Source organism: Hyperolius riggenbachi, chromosome 4 (genome assembly GCF_040937935.1).
Source record: "Hyperolius riggenbachi isolate aHypRig1 chromosome 4, aHypRig1.pri, whole genome shotgun sequence".
NCBI lineage: Eukaryota > Metazoa > Chordata > Amphibia > Anura > Hyperoliidae > Hyperolius > Hyperolius riggenbachi.
In genome coordinates this window covers 301,251,312-301,271,321 of record NC_090649.1, presented here as the reverse complement: position 1 = coordinate 301,271,321, position 20,010 = coordinate 301,251,312, and the positions used below count along the sequence as shown (strand labels likewise).

The 20,010-nt window shown below is 44.7% G+C and overlaps 1 protein-coding gene and 1 long non-coding RNA gene across 4 annotated transcripts in view; one reads left to right on the top strand and one right to left on the bottom strand.

The window, feature by feature from the left end:
* Positions 1-20,010, top strand: part of MED23 (mediator complex subunit 23) — a 150,840-nt gene that overhangs the window by 106,291 nt on the left and 24,539 nt on the right. For both annotated transcript variants that reach the window (XM_068231572.1, XM_068231571.1), the window contains 3 exons: positions 6,394-6,610; positions 14,687-14,923; positions 19,211-19,376. In XM_068231572.1, the coding sequence (XP_068087673.1) occupies positions 6,394-6,610; positions 14,687-14,923; positions 19,211-19,376 (620 nt within the window). The remainder of the gene's footprint in view (positions 1-6,393; positions 6,611-14,686; positions 14,924-19,210; positions 19,377-20,010) is intronic.
* The window catches only part of LOC137503895 (uncharacterized), a 50,295-nt gene that overhangs the window by 19,531 nt on the left and 10,754 nt on the right, over positions 1-20,010 (bottom strand). The window lies entirely within an intron of this gene.

Genomic DNA, 20,010 nt, shown 5'->3' with positions numbered 1-20,010 from the left:
CATGGGACAGGTATGGGGGACACAGAGAACACATACGGCAAGCACATAGGGCAGGCATGGGTGACACAGGGCACATGGAGCATGTATGAGGGACACACAGATGGCACATGGGGTATGCATGGGTGACACAGAGAACACATGAGGCATGCATGGGTGACACATGGGGTGGTATGGGGGACACAGAGGACACATAGGGCATGCATGGTGGACACATAGGGCAGGCATGGGTGACACATGGGGCAGGTATTGGGGACACAGAGGACACATGGGGAGACAATGGGACACAGGAGTACAACATTTGAGGGGTAACATGTACAAGACTCTCCTGGAATATGGACGCACCAGGTTTAGTATATATATTTTTTTCTCTGGTTTTTGCCCTCTAAACCTGGGTGCGTCTTATATTCCGGAGCGTCTTATTCGGCGCAAAATACGGTAACTGTTTGGGAACGTGAAATTAACTATTTGTAAAGTATTAGTAAAGTATTAATATTATTTGCCAAAGTTATTAAAAAAGTGATGAGACTTAATATTATAATAAAGTGCTTAATTGAAATAGCTCTTACCTTGTATGCAGGATCTGTCAGCTTAGCGCCTCTGTGCCGTGCCGACAGTTTCCTGCCATTATATAGTTTAGTTAATTGGTTAATTCACTCAATTACCCTATCGGAGCGTCAGCTCCGTGTGATGTTAACAGAAGGCGCCGAGCCCGGGCCGCGCGCTCGATGACGGCGACCATCTGTGGATTTTCATTGGCCGTTATGTCAAAAAAAGGGGCAGAGCTGTTTGGACGGAAGCGTCCATTAGTACGCATCCGGGCAGGCCAATGACCAAGAGCTTAATGGCTTGTTTGCATAGAGATAACAACTGTAGTTTCTTAACTCTTCCTGTACTGGAAACAATTAGACTGATGTATCTGATCTTAATGTTTTATTTCTTAGCTGTACTACACATACAAATCATAATATCATTATTTTTTTTCCGCTTCAGTGTCTCTTTAAAAACATTAACATACATGAAAAAAAATTTCATACACAAGGTAAAGTAGAACTGATTGCAGTTTTTCTATAAGAAATGACATAAAAAAAATGACATAAAGAAATGTCATAAAAACATGCGTTGATCTAACAACATATATAACACACACACATACACATATGTATATGTATACACATCCATAAAAAACATATGCATACACACATCTGTACATAGAAAAGAAACACACGCGCATATATGCGCGTACACCAGTCGTTATCTCAAGCACATATATAGACAATATGGAACAGGTTTTTTTTGTTGTTTATCGTGCCGACCAGCACTATGCCCCATCCTGGTATCGGCACACATACACGCATATGAATACAAATATAAAAAAAAATTGTGTCATATATAAAAAAACACACATATAAAACCGAGGATAAAAGAGAGGACCCAAACAGTATAAAAATATACTGTGGTATTGGTTAATAGATTTTTGCCAGCTGTTCGTTTAGGCCAGCTGGAGTTAAGGTTTCATAGTGTTGTACTCCGGTCCATAGCCTGATGAAGTGGGTTGAGCCCACGAAACGCGTTGCAAATTAATTGGAGTATCTGATTAAACATTTTTGTGTTGAAAAATCAACATTTCCTTGTGTTTGCTTTGAGGGAGGTGAGTCCACCTGCTACCTCCCTATTTTAAAACTCGTTTACCTATTTTTATACTTCTGGCGCCTCTGTAACCTTGCTTACATATATTGTCCACCCCTGGTGGAGGGGATTTGGCCCCCCTTTTTTTCCGATCTTAAGAGAGCGACTTCTTAATCCTGAGTGGGGTCAGGTCTAATCTCCCCCACCTGCCTTTACAGTGGTTGCCTGGAGGGTAACCCACCTTTGTGAGTATAATTCCTATTATACTGCTTTCACTCTAACCTTACAGTACATACTGCACTATATTGGGCTCTCGGTGTCTCTTCCCCCCCCCCCTTACGTCCTGTGCAAGAGTTCAGGTCCACTTTAAAGGAAACCTAAAGTGTGAAGAATACAGTGCCATGGTTGACTTATAAACTGGTACGTGCCTGGCCACTTCAATTCATTCTGAATTACTGTCCCTGGATGTGAATAGACATCACGTGTTGTGACTCATCCTGATGCAATAAGTTGCATGCTTATTGTGAGTGTTGTGTGACTCAAACACTAATAACATTCTAAAAATGTTTGGCTATAAAGCTGCTTCCATATTCTTCTCACTTCAGGCTCCCTTTGGTTTGGAATATTGAGCAGGCACCTGTTCAGACTGACTGATGGGGCAATGAAAGTGTTTCATACACACAACTTTTAGTGGTTTGCATTGCATTTTCACTGCTGTAAGCAATGTTATTGCTTATTAGGAGTTCCAATTTCAGGAATGAATTTAGTGTGCATGAACCTTATAAATACAGATATTGTCTGGACTGATAACTTTTTTATTTTTGTGGTCTTAGTAGCAGGAGGATTGGGAACAACCTTAAAGAGTACCTGTAAGAAAAAAAAGTGCCCCTGGGGGGCTTGGAGGATGGGTTATTTGCCTCGGGTGAGGGAAGCCTCTGGATCCTAAGGAGGCTTCTACTGTCCTCTTCAGCCTCTGGGATCCAGCGCTGGCAGGCCCGGAAATCCGCCAAAAAGCCTTGTCTGTGGTATGTGCAGGTGTCGCTGCAGCACAGGGCAATATTTACAATCTGCACTCCTGCACAGGGGCAGTACCAGCTTCTCCTTGGGCCCCAGCGGGACTAGCCAAGCTCGATCGAGTTCGTTCTGCGCAGGTGACTCACGCCTGCGCAGTAGAGTGGAACTATTCGGGCTTGGCTATTTCCAAATTGTAAATATTATGCTTTTTGCTGTTCGGAGGAGCCAGCACTGGAATAAGAAGCCACAGGAGGATGGAGGAAGCCTTATTAGAAGGCTTCCCACTCCCAAGGTAAGTACCCACCAGGGGCACATTTCTTTTTCACAGGTTTTCTTTAAGTGGATGCAAATGTATACAAATCAGCATGGGTGGGAACAGAAGTATGGTATCACTGTTTGCGTCACAGTGATATCAAAAAGTCACTGAGGGACTTAAAGACTCTCACTATCACTTATAGTAGAGAGAATTTGAATTGTTCTGTTTATATCCATGGACTCCAAGTGACACTAGAGGAGTTCTGGTGTCTGTAGACCTTGAAGGTACTAACCTTTTTTATGATAATACAAAAAAATGCATGAAAATGGTGCGCTCTTATGCTGGAAATACACCATACGTTTTTTTTGCAGCAGATAGATGGTTCGATTTATAATTTCCGACTTGTCTCTAGCTAAAATAAATCTAGCTTTAACGCTTTCCTTGTCCTAAGCAGTTGTAGTTAGAAGCAATCACCTACACTGTTTAAATGTATAAAATTATTATTGATCTACAGTTGCAAGAAAAAGTATGTGAACCCTTTAGAATTATATGGATTTCTGCACAAATTGGTCATACAATGTGATCTGATCTTCATCTAAGTCACAACAATAGACAATCACAGTCTGCTTAACCTGTTCAGGACCACCTCTATGAGATCCTACGCCGCACTTGTGGCTGTTCTAGCCTGATGCGGCGTAGGATCTACGCCGGCCCGCAGTTTCCGCTCCCGACGCGATCGTGCGCACCCGGAGGGGGAGATTAAGCTGTCATATGACAGCCGACATCTCCCCCGAGTGATCAGCAGCCATCGCGTATGGCTGCTGATCACATGATCACTACGATCGCCGTCAGATCGTAGTGATCAGTTTGACGGCGGCAGGCAGGGGGGAAAAAAGAGGATCCACTCACCTCCCTGTCGTTCCAGCGACGATCGGCGCCCCCCTCCGCTGTGGCCGGCATCTCCGCTCCATCTGACGTCAGCGCCGGTTCCAGGCTTGATGACCTCATCAAGCCGCGACCCGGAACTGATCGTCAGACAGAACGGAGAAGAGGATCCCGTGCGGCTCATCGCTGGAGCCTGAAAGGTAAGTGAAGGCTGCTGGCAGAAGGGGGGGCACAGGCCACCATGGGGGGACACCAATCCAGCCAGCCACACACGGGATCCGGCCGCCTGACCCCCCCCCCCCCCAAACGCACGCACCCCTCTCCCGCGCAAAATGCCTTGGTCCTTAAAGGGGGGTAGGCGGCCGGTCCTGAAAAGGTTAAACTAATGCCACACAAATAATAAATGTTTCCATTTTTTTATTGAACACACCATGTAAACATTCAGAGTGCAGGTGAAAAAGTATGTGAATTCTAAAAGCTCAACACACACCATACAATCTTGGTTGTACAGATTTACCAAATCTATGTAGTATAAGGGCCAACAGATTGAAAATACCTTGAATGATTGATTGGATAAGCTCTTATACTACATGAAAGTGGTAAGATTGAACAACCAAGATTGTATGGTGTGTGTTGAGCTAAGACTAGACTAATGAAATCTCCAAGAGCTAATTGGAGTCCAATCAATGAGATGAGATTGGAGGTGTCGGTTACAGCAGCCCTGCTCTATAAGAAAAAAACTCACACCAGTTTTGGGTGTGCTTTTCCCTAGAACCATTGTCTGATGTGAATGATGCCTCAGATGACATACGATTTAAGAAGTGTTTACTTGCATAAAGCCGGAAAGGCATATATAAGTATCTCCAAAAGCCTTGCAGTTCATCAGTCCACGGTAAGAGAAATTGTCTGTAACTGGAGAAATTTCAGCACTGCTGCTACTCTCCCTATGAGTGGCCATCTTGTAAAGATGACTGCAAGAGCACAGCGCAGAATGCTCAATGTGGTGAAGAAGAATCCTAGAGTGTCAGCAACAAAACATCAAAACCTCATTCCAACTGTGAAGTATGGTGGTGGTGGTGGTGGCATCATGGTTTGGGGCTGCTTTGCTGCATCAGGACCTGGACGGATTGGTATCATCGAAGGAAAAATTAATTTCCAAGTTTATAAAGACATTTTGCAGGAGAACTTAAGACCATCTGTCCACCAGCTGAAGCTCAGCAGAAGATGGGTGTTGCAACATGACAGCAACCCGAAACATAGAAGTAAATCAACAGAATGGCTTAAATAGAAGAAAATACGTCTTCTGGAGTGGCCCAGTCAGAGTCCTGACCTCAACCCGATTGAGATGCTGACCTCAACCCAATTCAGATGCTGTGGCATGACCTCAAGAAAGCAATTTACACCAGACATCCCAAAAATATTGCTGAACTGAAACAGTTTTGTAAAAGGAATGGTCAAGAATTACTCATGACCGTTGTGCTCATCTGATCTGCAACTACAGGAAATGTTTGGTTGAAGTTATTGCTGCCAAAGAAGGTTCAACCAATTATTAAATTGAAGGAAGTTCAACCAATTATTCAATTTAAGTTATTTGTGTAGTATTATTTTAACCAGACTGTGATTGTCTATTGTTATGACTTAGATGAAGATCAGATCACATTTTTATAACCAATTTGTGCAGAAATCCATGTAATTCCAAAGGGTTCACTTTTACTTTTTCTTGCAACTGTACAATAAAAAGCAGTAACTAGCAATCTCTTGGTTCTACTTTATATGGGCAGTTCCCATTTGTTGAACCGTCTGTACAGATCTTAGGAGGTTGTTTTAATAGGGCCATCTTAAGTTTTGGCTTGAGCGAATGTTGGCAAGTCTGTTGGATTATTTATTTATTGGCTTTCAGTAAAAGTAGTTTTCATACATATTAACTTAGTAGGCGATTGGTTTTACCCTGGGGCGCCATAAAATAGGATTAATACTTCTAGCTATAGACTTTTATTGATTTGTTTATATTTTCCTTTTAAAATTCCACAGAGAACATATTTCAATTCAGTTAATGGGAAATAATTTGAACATAGATTTTTTTTATACAGTTCTCCATTCTAGTGTTCTTTGTTGTAGTAGTTTGATTTGTTTTGTACCACTGAGGGCCCGTTCACACTTAAAATCGCAGAACGCCATTTTGCGGGACACTGCGGCGGTTTTGGAGCGATCACGATTAGCGGGCTATGCACGCTAATCATGATCGCAAATCGCGGAACGCTCGTCGCCGGCAAACTGCTGCATGCAGAGCGGTTGCGGTTATCGCTAACCGCAACCGCGGCAGTGAGAACACTGCCACTCGCTACATTGTGTAGCGGTTCTTTCAGAACCGCTAGCGGTTTGCCGTGAGCGGGAATCCCGCGATTCCCGCTCATGTGAGAACGGGCACTGAGAGATCATTTTTTTCCCCCATCCATTGTGTACACTTACATTGTGTGGTATGGTTGAACCCTTGTCTGGTAAGGCATGGCTGACAGCTGATCTCTGCCTTATTTTCACACAAACAATGCAGAAGTTATAGAAACTTATCTTTTTTTTCCTTCCTTTTTTTTTTTTTCTTTTTCGTTTACTAGAAATATCCAGAGAAGCTGTATTTTGAAGGCCTTGCAGAGCAAGTAAATCCACCAGTGCAGATTCAGCCCCAGTACCTGCCAATCTACTTTGGAAATGTCTGCCTGCGGTTCTTGCCTGTGTTTGACATTGTCATTCACAGATTCCTGGAGCTGCTTCCTGTTTCAAAGTCTTTGGAAACCTTGCTTGACCATCTTGGAGGATTGTACAAATTTCATGGTGTGTCATTTCTTTCCTTTTTTATATATTTATGCCACAAGCTGTGAAACCATTTCGTTTTTTTTAAATCTGAAATGTATTCGCTAATTTAATAGGTGGTTATGATCGGATGCCACTGAAATGCAAATTGAGAGTGTTCAGGCATTTTCATAACATCGTGCTCTGCAAAGATGAATCAACAGTTTCATTTTCTCATGGCTGTTTTTACACATGACCAGCCAATACGCACTGTCTGATGGGTTCCTTATGGGAACATTTGATGTTTTGGCTACAACCTACTTAAATCTCCTCAAATTGTATGCACAGTATACTTTATTAATCCATTTTGCCATGGTGTAAGGATGTGCTTGGAGCCAGACCCAATCCTACTCTAACAAAGTAGTTCCTCTTTTGGTATAGTTTTGCTTTAAAACCAAAATCAATAGCAGTGATCACTTGGTTTTAGTAAGTCTTAGCAATGGTTGCTAAAGAAAATGGTATACAAGCTCATATAATTGTTGGTTAAAGTGGATCCGAGATGAAAAACTAACTATAACAAGTAATTTGTCTATATATCTTATCTAAAGTTTACAGAGCCAGTCTAGCTGCAAACAGCTTCAAGAGTTTATGATTATTTATTCCTATGATACAATGAGAGCGGCCATGTTCTGTTTGTCATTTGACACACAGGCAATCAGCCCGTGAAAACTTCACTCCTCCCCCCTCCCCTGTGCCTCTGAAATCCTCCTCCTGCCCAGACTGAGCTCCCATAGGCCCTTGCTACATGGGTCTGAGAGTGCCAAGACACTCTGGAGAAGCTGTGGGCGAGGCTTGTTTAGTTTATAGGGAATTAGAGTATTAAAACCAAAAAAAAAGTATTTGGCTTGAGGAATGCCCTATAAACTATATGAAAGAAACGCAATTATGCAATGAGTAAAAGTTAATCTCTGATCCACTTTAAATGTATTCTAAAGCTCTCATGTCACTCCTTAACCTGCCTGGCTGTACAGCTGCCACTAGCCCAGAACAACCATGCAGATCAGGTGCTCTGACTCAAGCTTGACCACACTAATTACATGCTTATCTTGAGGATTGTACACACACTAGATTAATGTTGGCTGAGGTGGCTGATAGTGTCCGCCCCCGACCATTGCCCACCAGGCAGATCAATGTGGCCAAGAAAAAGACAATAGCTTTGTTCTTCCCATCCGCCATGCGGCGTCACAACTGTGCTTCTCTGTCAGCCCTCTGCCCCCTTCCCCGCTCGTAACTGTACACGTTGTTAGCCTGCAGGCTAACTATGCATCTGTACAGCCTGGCCCTAGTGATGTCGCCCGAGGAATCTGATCCTGTTCCCAGTCAGACGGCATCCATCTAGCATGTGTACAGGCCTTTAGGTGTGCAAGTAAAACACTATAGAATCCAGAAACCTCAGTAGGGCAACCATGCAATTGGTATTGTTTAAAAGAAAACAAATATGGCAGTTTCACAGCCTCTCTATCCCTTTCGCTGCAGAGTTACTTTAACCACTTGAGGACCTAGGGCTTTCTACCCCTTAAGGACCGGCCACTTTTTTTCCATTCAGACCACTGCAGCTTTCACGGTTTATTGTTCGCTCATACAACCTACCACCTAAATGAATTTTGGCTCCTTTTCTTGTCACTAATAAAGCTTTCTTTTGATGCTATTTGATTGCTCCTGCGATTTTTACTTTTTATTATATTCATCAAAAAAGACATGAATTTTGGCAAAAAAATGATTTTTTTAACTTTCTGTGCTGACATTTTTCAAATAAAGTAAAATTTCTGTATACATGCAGCGCAAAAAATGTGGACAAACATGTTTTTGATAAAAAAAAACCCATTCAGTGTATATTTATTGGTTTGGGTAAAAGTTATAGCGTTTACAAACTATGGTGCCAAAAGTGAATTTTCCCATTTTCAAGCATCTCTGACTTTTCTGACCCCCTGTCATGTTTCATGAGGGGCTAGAATTCCAGGATAGTATAAATACCCCCCAAATGACCCCATTTTGGAAAGAAGACATCCCAAAGTATTCACTGAGAGGCATAGTGAGTTCATAGAAGATATTATTTTTTGTCACAAGTAAGCGGAAAATGACACTTTGTGAGAAAAAAAAAAAAAAAAGTTTCCATTTCTTCTAACTTGCGACAAAAAAAAATGAAATCTGCCACGGACTCACCATGCCCCTCTCTGAATACCTTGAAGGGTCTACTTTCCAAAATGGGATCATTTGTGGGGTGTGTTTACTGTCCTGACATTTTGGGGGGTGCTAAATTGTAAGCACCCCTGTAAAGCCTAAAGGTGCTCATTGGACTTTGGACCCCTTAGCGCAGTTAGGCTGCAAAAAAGTGCCACACATGTGGTATTGCCGTACTCAGGAGAAGTAGTATAATGTGTTTTGGGGTGTATTTTTACACATACCCATGCTGGGTGGGAGAAATATCTCTGTAAATGACAATTTGTTAATTTTTTTTACACACAATTGTCCATTTACAGAGATATTTCTCCCACTCAGCATGGGTATGTGTAAAAATACACCACAAAACACATTATACTACTTCTCCTGAGTACGGCGATACCACATGTGTGGCACTTTTTTGCACCCTAACTGCGCTAAAGGGCCCAAAGTCCAATGAGTACCTTTAGGATTTCACAGGTCATTTTGAGAAATTTCGTTTCAAGACTACTCCTCACGGTTTAGGGCCCCTAAAATGCCAGGGCAGTATAGGAACCCCACAAATGACCCCATTTTAGAAAGAAGACACCCCAAGGTATTCCGTTAGTAGTATGGCGAGTTCATAGAAGATTTTATTTTTTGTCACAAGTTAGCGGAAAATGACACTTTGTGAAAAAACACAATTAAAATCAATTTCCGCTAACTTTTGACAAAAAATAAAATCTTCTATGAACTCACCATACTCCTAACGGAATACCTTGGGGTGTCTTCTTTCTAAAATGGGGTCATTTGTGGGGTTCCTATACTGCCCTGGCATTTTAGGGGCCCTAAACCGTGAGGAGTAGTCTTGAAACGAAATTTCTCAAAATGACCTGTGAAATCCTAAAGGTACTCATTGGACTTTGGGCCCTTTAGCGCAGTTAGGGTGCAAAAAAGTGCCACACATGTGGTATCGCCGTACTCAGGAGAAGTAGTATAATGTGTTTTGTGGTGTATTTTTACACATACCCATGCTGAGTGGGAGAAATATCTCTGTAAATGGACAATTGTGTGTAAAAAAATCAAGATTGTCATTTACAGAGGTATTTCTCCCACCCAGCATGGGTATGTGTAAAAATACACCCCAAAACACATTGTACTACTTCTCCCGAGTACGGCGATACCACATGTGTGGCACTTTTTTGCACCCTAACTGCACTAAGGGGCCCAAAGTCCAATGAGTACCTTTAGGATTTCACAGGTCATTTTTGTTTCAAGACTACTCCTCACGGTTTAGGGCCCCTAAAATGCCAGGGCAGTATAGGAACCCCACTAATGACCCCATTTTAGAAAGAAGACACCCCAAGGTATTCCGTTAGGAGTATGGTGAGTTCATAGAAGTTTTTATTTTTTTGTCACAAGTTAGCGGAAATTGATTTTAATAGTTTTTTTTCACAAAGTGTCATTTTCCGCTAACTTGTGACAAAAAATAAAATCTTCTATGAACTCACCATACTCCGTACGGAATACCTTTGGGTGTCTTCTTTCTAGAATGGGGTCATTTGTGGGGTTCCTATACTGCCCTGGCATTTTAGGGGCCCTAAACCGTGAGGAGTAGTCTTGAAACCAAATGTCGCAAAATGACCTGTGAAATCCTAAAGGTACTCATTGGACTTTGGGCCCCTTAGCGTACTTAGGGTGTAAAAAAGTGCCACACATGTGGTACCGCTGTACTCAGGAGAAGTAGTATAATGCGTTTTGGGGTGTATTTTTACACATACCCATGCTAAGTGGGAGAAATATCTCTGTAAATGACAATTGTTTGATTTTTTTACACACAATTGTCCATTTACATAGAAATTTCTCCCACCCAGCATGGGTATGTGTAAAAATACACCCCAAAACACATTATACTACTTTTCCTGAGTACGGCGGTACCACATGTGTGACACTTTTTTGCAGCCTAGGTGCACTAAGGGGCCCAACGTCCTATTCACAGGTCATTTTGAAGCATTTGTTTTCTAGACTACTCCTCGCGGTTTAGGGCCCCTAAAATGCCAGGGCAGTATAGGAACCCCACAAGTGACCCCATTTTAGAAAGAAGACACCCCAAGGTATTCCGTTAGGTGTATGGCGAGTTCATAGAAGATTTTATTTTTTGTCACAAGTTAGTGAAAAATGACAGTTTGTGAAAAAAAAACAATAAAAATTAATTTCCGCTAACTTTTGACAAAAAATTAAATCTTCTATGAACTCGTCATACACCTAACATAATACCTTGGGGTGTCTTTTTTTTCTAAAATGGGGTCACTTGTGGGGTTCCTATACCGCCCTGGCATTTTACAGGCCCAAAACCGTGAGTAGTCTGGAAACCAAATGTCTCAAAATGACTGTTCAGGGGTATAAGCATCTGCAAATTTTGATGACAGGTGGTCTATGAGGGGGCGAATTTTGTGGAACCGGTCATAAGCAGGGTGGCCTTTTAGATGACAGGTTGTATTGGGCCTGATCTGATGGATAGGAGTGCTAGGGGGGTGACAGGAGGTGATTTATGGGTGTCTCAGGGGGTGGTTAGAGGGGAAAATAGATGCAATCCATGCACTGGGGAGGTGATCGGAAGGGGGTCTGAGGGTTTGGCCGAGTGATCAGGAGCCCACACGGGGCAAATTGGGGCCTGATCTGATGGGTAGGTGTGCTAGGGGGTGACAGGAGGTGATTGATGGGTGTCTCAAGGTGTGATTAGAGGGGGGAATGGATGCAAGCAATGCACTGGCGAGGTGATCAGGGCTGGGGTCTGAGGGCATTCTGAGGGTGTGGGCGGGTGATTGAGTGCCCTAGGGGCAGATAGGGGTCTAATCTGATAGGTAGCAGTGACAGGGGGTGATTGATGGGTAATTAGTGGGTGTTTAGGGTAGAGAATAGATGGAAACACTGCGCTTGGGTGGTGATCTGATGTCGGATCTGCGGGCGATCTATTGGTGTGGGTGGGTGATCAGTTTGCCCGCAAGGGGCAGGTTAGGGGCTGATTGATGGGTGGCAGTGACAGCGGGTGATTGATGGGTGGCAGTGACAGGGGGTGATTGATGGGTGGCAGTGACAGGGGGTGATTGATGGGTGATTGATAGGTGATTGACAGGTAATCAGTGGGTTATTACAGGGGAGAACAGATGTAAATATTGCACTGGCGAATTGATAAGGGGGGGTCTGAGGGCAATCTGAGCGTGTAGGCGGTCGATTGGGTGCCCGCAAGGGGCAGATTAGGGTCTGATCTGATAGGTAACAGTGACAGGTGGTGATAGGGAGTGATTGATGGGTGATTGATGGGTAATTAGTGGGTGTTTAGAGGAGAGAATAGATGGAAACACTGCGCTTGGGTGGTGATCTGATGTCGGATCTGCGGGCGATCTATTGGTGTGGGTGGGTGATCAGATTGCCCGCAAGGGGCAGGTTAGGGGCTGATTGTTGGGTGGCAGTGACAGGGGGTGATTGATGGGTGATAGGTGATTGGCAGGTGATTGACAGGTGATCAGTGGGTTATTACAGGGAAGGACAGATGTAATTAATGCACTGGCGAATTGATAAGGGGGGGTCTGAGGGCAATCTGAGCGTGTGGGCGGGTGATTGGGTGCCCGCAAGGGGCAGATTAGGGTCTGATCTGATAGGTAACAGTAACAGGTGGTGATAGGGGGTGATTGATGGGTAATTAGTGGGTGTTTAGAGAAGATAACAGATGTAAACGATACATTTGGGAGGTAATCTGACGGCGGGTTTGCGGGCGATCTAATGGTGTGGGTGGGTGATCAGATTGCCCGCAAGGGGCAGGTTAGGGGCTGATTGATGGGTGGCAGTGACAGGGGGTGATTGATGGGTGATAGGTGATTGGCAGGTGATTGACAGGTGATCAGTGGGTTATTACAGGGAAGAACAGATGTAATTAATGCACTGGTGAATTGATAAGGGGGGGTCAGAGGGCAATCTGAGCGTGTGGGCGGGTGATTGGGTGCCCGCAAGGGGCAGATTAGGGTCTGATCTGATAGGTAAAAGTGACAAGTGGTGATAGGGGGTGATTGATGGGTAATTAGTGGGTGTTTAGAGGAGAGAATAGATGTAAACAATGGATTTGGGAGGTGATCTGATGTCGGATCTGTGGGCGATCTATTGGTGTGGGGGGGTGATCAGATTGCCCGCAAGGGGCAGGTTAGGGGCTGATTGATGGGTGGCAGTGACAGGGGGTGATTGACGGGTGATTGATGGGTGGCAGTGACAGGGGGTGATTGACGGGTGATTGATGGGTGATTGACGGGTGATTGACAGGTGATTGACAGGTGATCAGGGGGATAGATGCATACAGTAAACAGGGGGGGGTGGTCTGGGGGGGGGGGGTCTGGGGAGAATCTGAGGGGTGGGGGGTGATCAGGAGGGGGCAGGGAGCAGGGGGGGGGATAAAAAAAAAATAGCGTTGACAGATAGTGACAGGGAGTGATTGATGGGTGATTAGGGGGGTGATTGGGTGCAAACAGGGGTCTGGGGGGTGGGCAGGGGGGGGTCTGATGGGTGCTGTGGGCGATCTGGGGCAGGGGGGGGAGAAATCAGTGTGCTTGGGTGCAGACTAGGGTGGCTGCAGCCTGCCCTGGTGGTCCCTCGGACACTGGGACCACCAGGGCAGGAGGCAGCCTGTATAATACACTTTGTAAACATTACAAAGTGTATTATACACTTTGTATGCGGCGATCGCGGGGTTAACATCCCGCCGGCGCTTCCGTATAGCCGGCGGGATGTTGCGGCGAGCGAGCGGTGACAGGCGCCGGCGGAGGATCGCGTCACGGATGACGCGATCGCTCCGCCCATGCCCTTAAATGGACCGCCGCCTCTGTGGGTGAGGCCGTCCTGCAGGGCTCCACTTCCCCGCCGCCCCTGTGTAGTGGGCGGTCGGGAAGTGGTTAAAGAGACTCTGTAACAATTTTTTCAGCCTTAGTTCTTCTATCCTATGAGTTCCTATGCCTGTTCTAATGTGCTGGGGCTTACTGCAGCTCTTCCTAATTACACTGTCTCTGTAATAAATCAATGTATCTTTCCTCTGTCCTGTTTGTCGGGCTAAGGCTTTGATTGTGTGGAATGTGCAGGGCTGCTTGTGATTGGTAGAAGCGATACACACCCTCTGCAGGCCCCCTGCATACTCACACACTATGCTTAGCTGAGCCTATTAGAAGCTGGTTAGTTTGTTTGTAAACATTGCCTAAAACTGTTAATTACAAGCCAGGATTGCAGCAGAGAGTGGCAGAAACAGCACAGAGGGGCACAGGAGAAAATAAGGAATAGAATGGTATGCTTTTTAGTGTAAGAATATTAGAGTACAGATTCTCTTTAAAGGGGAACTGAAGAGAGAGATATATGGAGGCTGCCATGTTTATTTCCTTTTAAGCAATACCAGTTGCCTGGCAGCCCTGCTGATCCTCTGCCTCTAATACTATTAGCCATAGCCCCTGAACAAGCATGCAGCAGATCAGGTGTTTCAGACTTTAAAGTCAGATCTGACAAGACTAGCTGCATGCTTGTTTCTGGTGTTATTTAGATACTACTGCATAGAAATAGACCAGCAGGGCTGTCAGGCAACTGGTATTGATTAAAAGGAAATAAATATGGCAGCCTCCGTATACCTCTTACTTCAGTTCCCCTTTAACTAAACCGTGCTTTGAGATAATTCATCCACCTGCCCTTGCTGTATTTGCTATAAATTGCATTTCCCTGTTTAATTTCATAACTCCGCTACTACTGATATATTTTGAGGGTCAAGGCAGATGGATTTAATCAACACTAAAAATGTAACCCACTGGTAGCTGTCTACAAGTACCATATATTCAATTTGCTTAAAGTAAACTGTGTATATTTAACAATAGCACAAGTGTTTCTTTCCTTTAGATCGGCCGGTCACCTACTTGTACAATACTCTTCACTACTATGAAGTACACCTCAGAGATCGGACTAATTTGAAACGCAAGTTAGTCCACTCTATCATTGGCTCATTGAAGGATAACCGACCTCAAGGATGGTGTCTTAGTGAAACATACCTCAAGTATGGTATGAATGCAAGAGAGGATAATCCTTGGATCCCAGATGACACTTACTACTGCAAACTGATTGGTCGACTGGTTGACAATATCCTTTTTGGTGGTTTTTGTGCATCATGAGCTTAGTAATAGATTCCATGTTTAATGTGATGTCATTCATTAGAAAACGTTGTGGAGACCTGCAAAAAATGTGAATCTTGACAAAGTTCAGCTTTTTCCTTAAAGAGACACTGAAGCGAGAATAAGTCTCGCTTTAGTGCTTATATTCAGCAGGGGCACGTGTGCCCCTGCTAAACCGCCGCTATCGCGCTGCAAAACGGGGATCCCTTACCTCCTAAATCCCCTCCGTGCAGCGGGGGATCACTTCCGCATTCAGGCAGGGCTAATGGCCGCAGCCCTGCCTCACGCGCGTCTGTCTGCGCATATCTCCGCCTCTCCCCCGCCACTCTGTCTTCCTTCGCTGAGAGGGGCGGGGGAGAGGCGTCGATGTGCCGCTGATAGACAGCGCTGAGAGGCAGGGCTGCAGCCGTTAGCCCTGCCTGAAAAGCAGCAAAATCTACGACCAAGTTGGTCGTTGATTTTGCAGGGGGGGGGGGTTTGGGGGTGAAGGGACCCCCGTTCAGCCGCGGGATAGCGGCGTTTTAGCAGGGACACACATGCCCCTGCTGAATATAAGCACTGAAGCGAGATTTATTCTCACTTCAGTGTCTCTTTAAAGGACACCTGAACAGATAGGGATATGGAGGCTGCCATATTTATTCAGGACCGCAGGCTTACACCCCCCAGTGACCTGCCCATTTTTCACAATACAGGGCTGTGCAGCTTTGTCCGTGTGCTGCACTGCCCTATAACTCGCCACACAAATAAATTTTACCTCCTTTTATTGTCCTTAAAGAGACTCTATAACAAAATTTTCAGCCTTAGTTCTTCTATCCTATAAGTTCCTTTGCCTGTTGTAATGTGCTCTGGCTTACTGCAGCCTTCCTAATTGCACAGTGGCTGTGTTATCTCTGTTATATGATCACTAATCTAATCTGTTTCCTTCTGTCGGCTCTGTCGGGCTAAGGCTTGAATGTGTGGAATGTGCAGGGTTGCTTGTGATTGGATAGAAGCGATACACACCCTCCGCAGGCCCCCTGCAGGCTCTGTATGACTCACACACTCTGCTTATGTGAGCCTATCACAAGCTGGTTAGTTTGTTTGTAAACACTGCCTAAAACTGTTAATTACAAGCCAGGATTGCAGCAGAGAGTGGCAGAAACAGCACAGAGGGGCCCAGAAGAACATAATGAATAGAATGGTATGCTTTTTGCTGTTGCTGTTGGGGTTTTTGTTTTATTATTTTTTTTAATAAAAAAGGGAAGCTTTTTCCCTCCCGCCCCCTTTGCCGTCCGAAATCGCCATAGGACAGCGATTGGCACTCATCCCCGCCTCTCATAGACATCAGCCTATGAGAGGATATGCATTGGGAGCCGCACTCAGGGACAGCCGAGTGTCCCCCATAGAGCACTGCAGGAGATCACAGCGCTGTACAAATGTAAACTAAGGGGATTTCTTTCCCCTTTCGGCTCTAAACAGTCTGCTAGCCATGATTGCGGCTAGCAGGCTCCGAGAACCGGCAGGGAATGATCGCACATGCGCGCGCATTCCCTGGTAAACTGCAACTCTAGGTCTTGATGCCAGTCGGCGTTAGGAGGTCCTGGGGCTACCGCCCCAGTCACACCCATCGTGATGCGGTCGTTAGGTAGTTAAAGGACATCCAAGGTAAAAATAAACTGATGAAATAAACAATTGTATCTATCCTCCGTCTCTCTTTTAAGATATCCTGCAGTTTTATTTTATATTTAAATCTAGTTTTTAAGTTGTTACTGTTTCTCTGCTCAATGACTCATTCGTTGAAGTATGCCAGAACTACAATTTATGAACTATTGACCCTTTTTATCTCTTTCCTTCTCTCTGAAGCTATTTACTGACAGGGAAGTATTTTATGGCTGTAATTCCTTATCAGTGAGGGTTAGGCTATAGTCCGACCCACTACCGACCCAGACAGAAACTGTTCTTTTCATACCTGATGTATAGCTCTTTCAGGCAGAGAAAGAAAAAAAGGAACACAGCATAGTTATTTGTGTGCTTCGCTCCATACATACACATGTCTATCTCATCAGGTCACATGTCGACTCGGTTGTTCTTAAGGGCTGGTTCACACGGGCGTCTGCTGAGCTTTTGCTTGGCGTCGCATTCAAACGCCAGCGTTTAAAAGCTAGCTTTTGGGAAGCGTTCAAGGCTAGCAGTTCTGGTCTCTACTATAGTTTCCTGGCGTTTACCGCCTCTGAAAGCAACATGTTGCTTTCGAGACTAGACGCAACGCCGGGATCTACCGCCAGGCTTTCATGAAAGCCTGCAAAAGCCAGCTCTAAATGCTCCCATTCACTTGCATGGGATGGCAGTAGATCCCAAAAAACGCTGCGTCTGAAATGCTGCGTTAAACGCCACAAAAACGCCCATCTGAACCAGCCCTTAAAGGGATACTGTAGGGAGGGTCAGGGGAAAATGAGTTGAACTTACCCGGGGCTTCTAACGGTCCCCCGCAGACATCCTGTGTTGGTGCAGCCGCTCACCGATGCTCCGGCCCCGCCTCCGTTTCTCTTCTGGAATTTCAGACTTTAAAGTCTGAAAACCACTGCGCCTGCGTTGCCGTGTCCTCGATCCCGCTGTTGTCATCAAGAGCGCACAGCGCAGGCCCAGTATGGTCTGTGTCTGCGCAGTACACTCCTGGTGACATCAGCGGGAGCAAGGACACGGACGTGCAGGCGTAGTGGTTTTCTGACTTTAAAGTCAGAAATTCCAGAAGTGAACTGGAGGCGGGGCCGGAGCATCGGTGAGTGGCTGCGCCAACACAGGATGTCTGCGGGGGACCATTAGAAGCCCCGGGTAAGTTCAGCTAATTTTCCCCCGACCCCCCCTACAGTATCCCTTTAAAGAGGAGATGTCAGCTATACTATCTCAGAAAAAAAATAACAACACATATATAAGTAGATAAATACTTGCTCTACTTAACATAACATATGTATTGCACTGTCCACGTTTTGATTTTAGTGATCTTTCTACAGTAAAAAAATAGAAAATCGTTCTTAGTATTTCCCATTTTAAGTGTGGCTATTTTGAAGCCAATCCTGATGTCCTTCCCTGCTCTACTCTCCTCTGCCTGCTTTGCCCACCCTTCACTATAGAAAGTGCATTGTCTCCGCATGAGAAATATTGGCCAATCGGAGAGGAACAGAGGTGTGGGAGGGGAAAACAGGAGGGAAAGAGGCTTCAGCCAATCAAGCCGCATTAGTTAAGTTTCAGGGGAAATAGAGAAGCAAAAAAGGACAACCCAACATGCCCTGCAATTTTATTTTTATGTACCAAATAAGAGTCAGGTAAACTGGGGAATGATCATTTATCAACAACACAAATAATAGTGATTTTAACTTTTGGATTGCTTGGTTCGCATCCTTATTACTTGTTCTTTATTTTTAATCTGGTAAATAAAAAAAATAGATTTTTTAATTTATGCCTGACCGTTACACTGAAAGCAATACCAAGTCCGAAACAGGCTGTCTACATGTGGGTTTGATATGGCTGTGTAAAACTTAAAGCTATAGGCTTGCTATAAACCAGCGGATCTGGATGCTTGCTTGGCTTAACAAGGGCAAAAAGGGATAATTTGCATATTTAGTAGGTGTGCATTGTGGGTAACCACAAATGTTCATTTATAACTGAATTATTGCAAATTTCCTTCTGTTTTAAGAAGGCAATTACACCAAGCTTTGCTTTTTTAGTAGGAGGGCTTTTTGGTTCCTTTTATCCCCCTATACATTCTTAGTAGTTTGGGTCACCCTGAGCTGCTTGGTTACTCAGTTGCCTGGCTGTCCTGCTGATCCTCTGCCTCTAATACTTTCAGCCACAGACCCTGAACAAGCATATGGAGATCAGGTGTTTCTGACAGTTTTGTCAGAACTGATACGATTAGCTGCATGCTTGTTTCTGGTGTAATTCAGACACTACGGCAGCCAAATAGATCAGCAGAGCTGCCATTCAACTGGTATTGTTACAGTTATCCTTTAAGGAAGTTTACTAAGTGGGAGCCTAAGATACCTTGGAACTTTTTATAATAGAGCACCGTCAGGCCATCTGGACCTAGTGCTGTTTTGGACTTCAGTTTGCTAATTCCCTTAGCCAATTCTTCAACTGAAATGGGCTTTTCAAACCTCCTGCGAGAGCTTAGGAAAGTTAACGGAGTGGAGTAGATTTGCAATTTCTACTGGTTATGGGGATGTGGAAGCTTTGTGTCTTTTGTATGGCAGCAAACGGTTTCCTTAACTTACAACACCTATGGCAGGAAAATCTCCTGGCCCATTTCCAAACTGCGATTGGAGGTTCAATGAGTTCCCGAATCCCGCAGCCCATGCCCTTCATGTCACCTGTGTTGAGCTCATGGCTTTGGCTGTTCCAGGAAAGGATGTTGGCAACGCTCTTCTCAACGTTGTCTTAAAGAGGTATATTGCGCTTGATTTTGTTAAGTTTTGATTTTTACTTTTCAGCTATCTTTTTACAACACCTTTTTGCCTTAAAAAAAGAAGCTTATATTCTGTAGGCACATTTAGGCTCCCCTACCTGCACCACTGTTGGATCTATTCCGATACGGTGTTAGGCTCCTCAGATCACTACTGTGAAGCGTCGACCCATCTATCAGTGGGGGGGGACGGGGGGGACTGGGCCAACACTGGCTTAAGCGCCTTGCACTGCTCTGCTCTGCTCCACAATGCACACCTGCTAGTGTATTGTGCAATGTGGTGCAGGGGATAGAGGAAAGTTTTAGACTTCATCTGACACTTTTCTTTGAGGGGCCTGACGCTGTATCCGAATAGATCCAACTCTGGCACAGGCAAGGGGAGCTGAAATGTGCCACGTAATATTTATATCACGTGGCACAGCTTTTCCGACACTTTGATCAGAAGGGCCTGACGCCATGTCAGTTTAGATCCAGTGGTAGTGCGGAGAGTGGCAGCCATTTTGCTCCTTGTCATACATAGTTTGGCATCAAGAGCTGGGGTGCACGGTCTGGACGGGATCAGAAAGAGTTTTGAATACTTAAGTTAAAGTTGACTGAAGACCCTTTTAAAGCTTTGT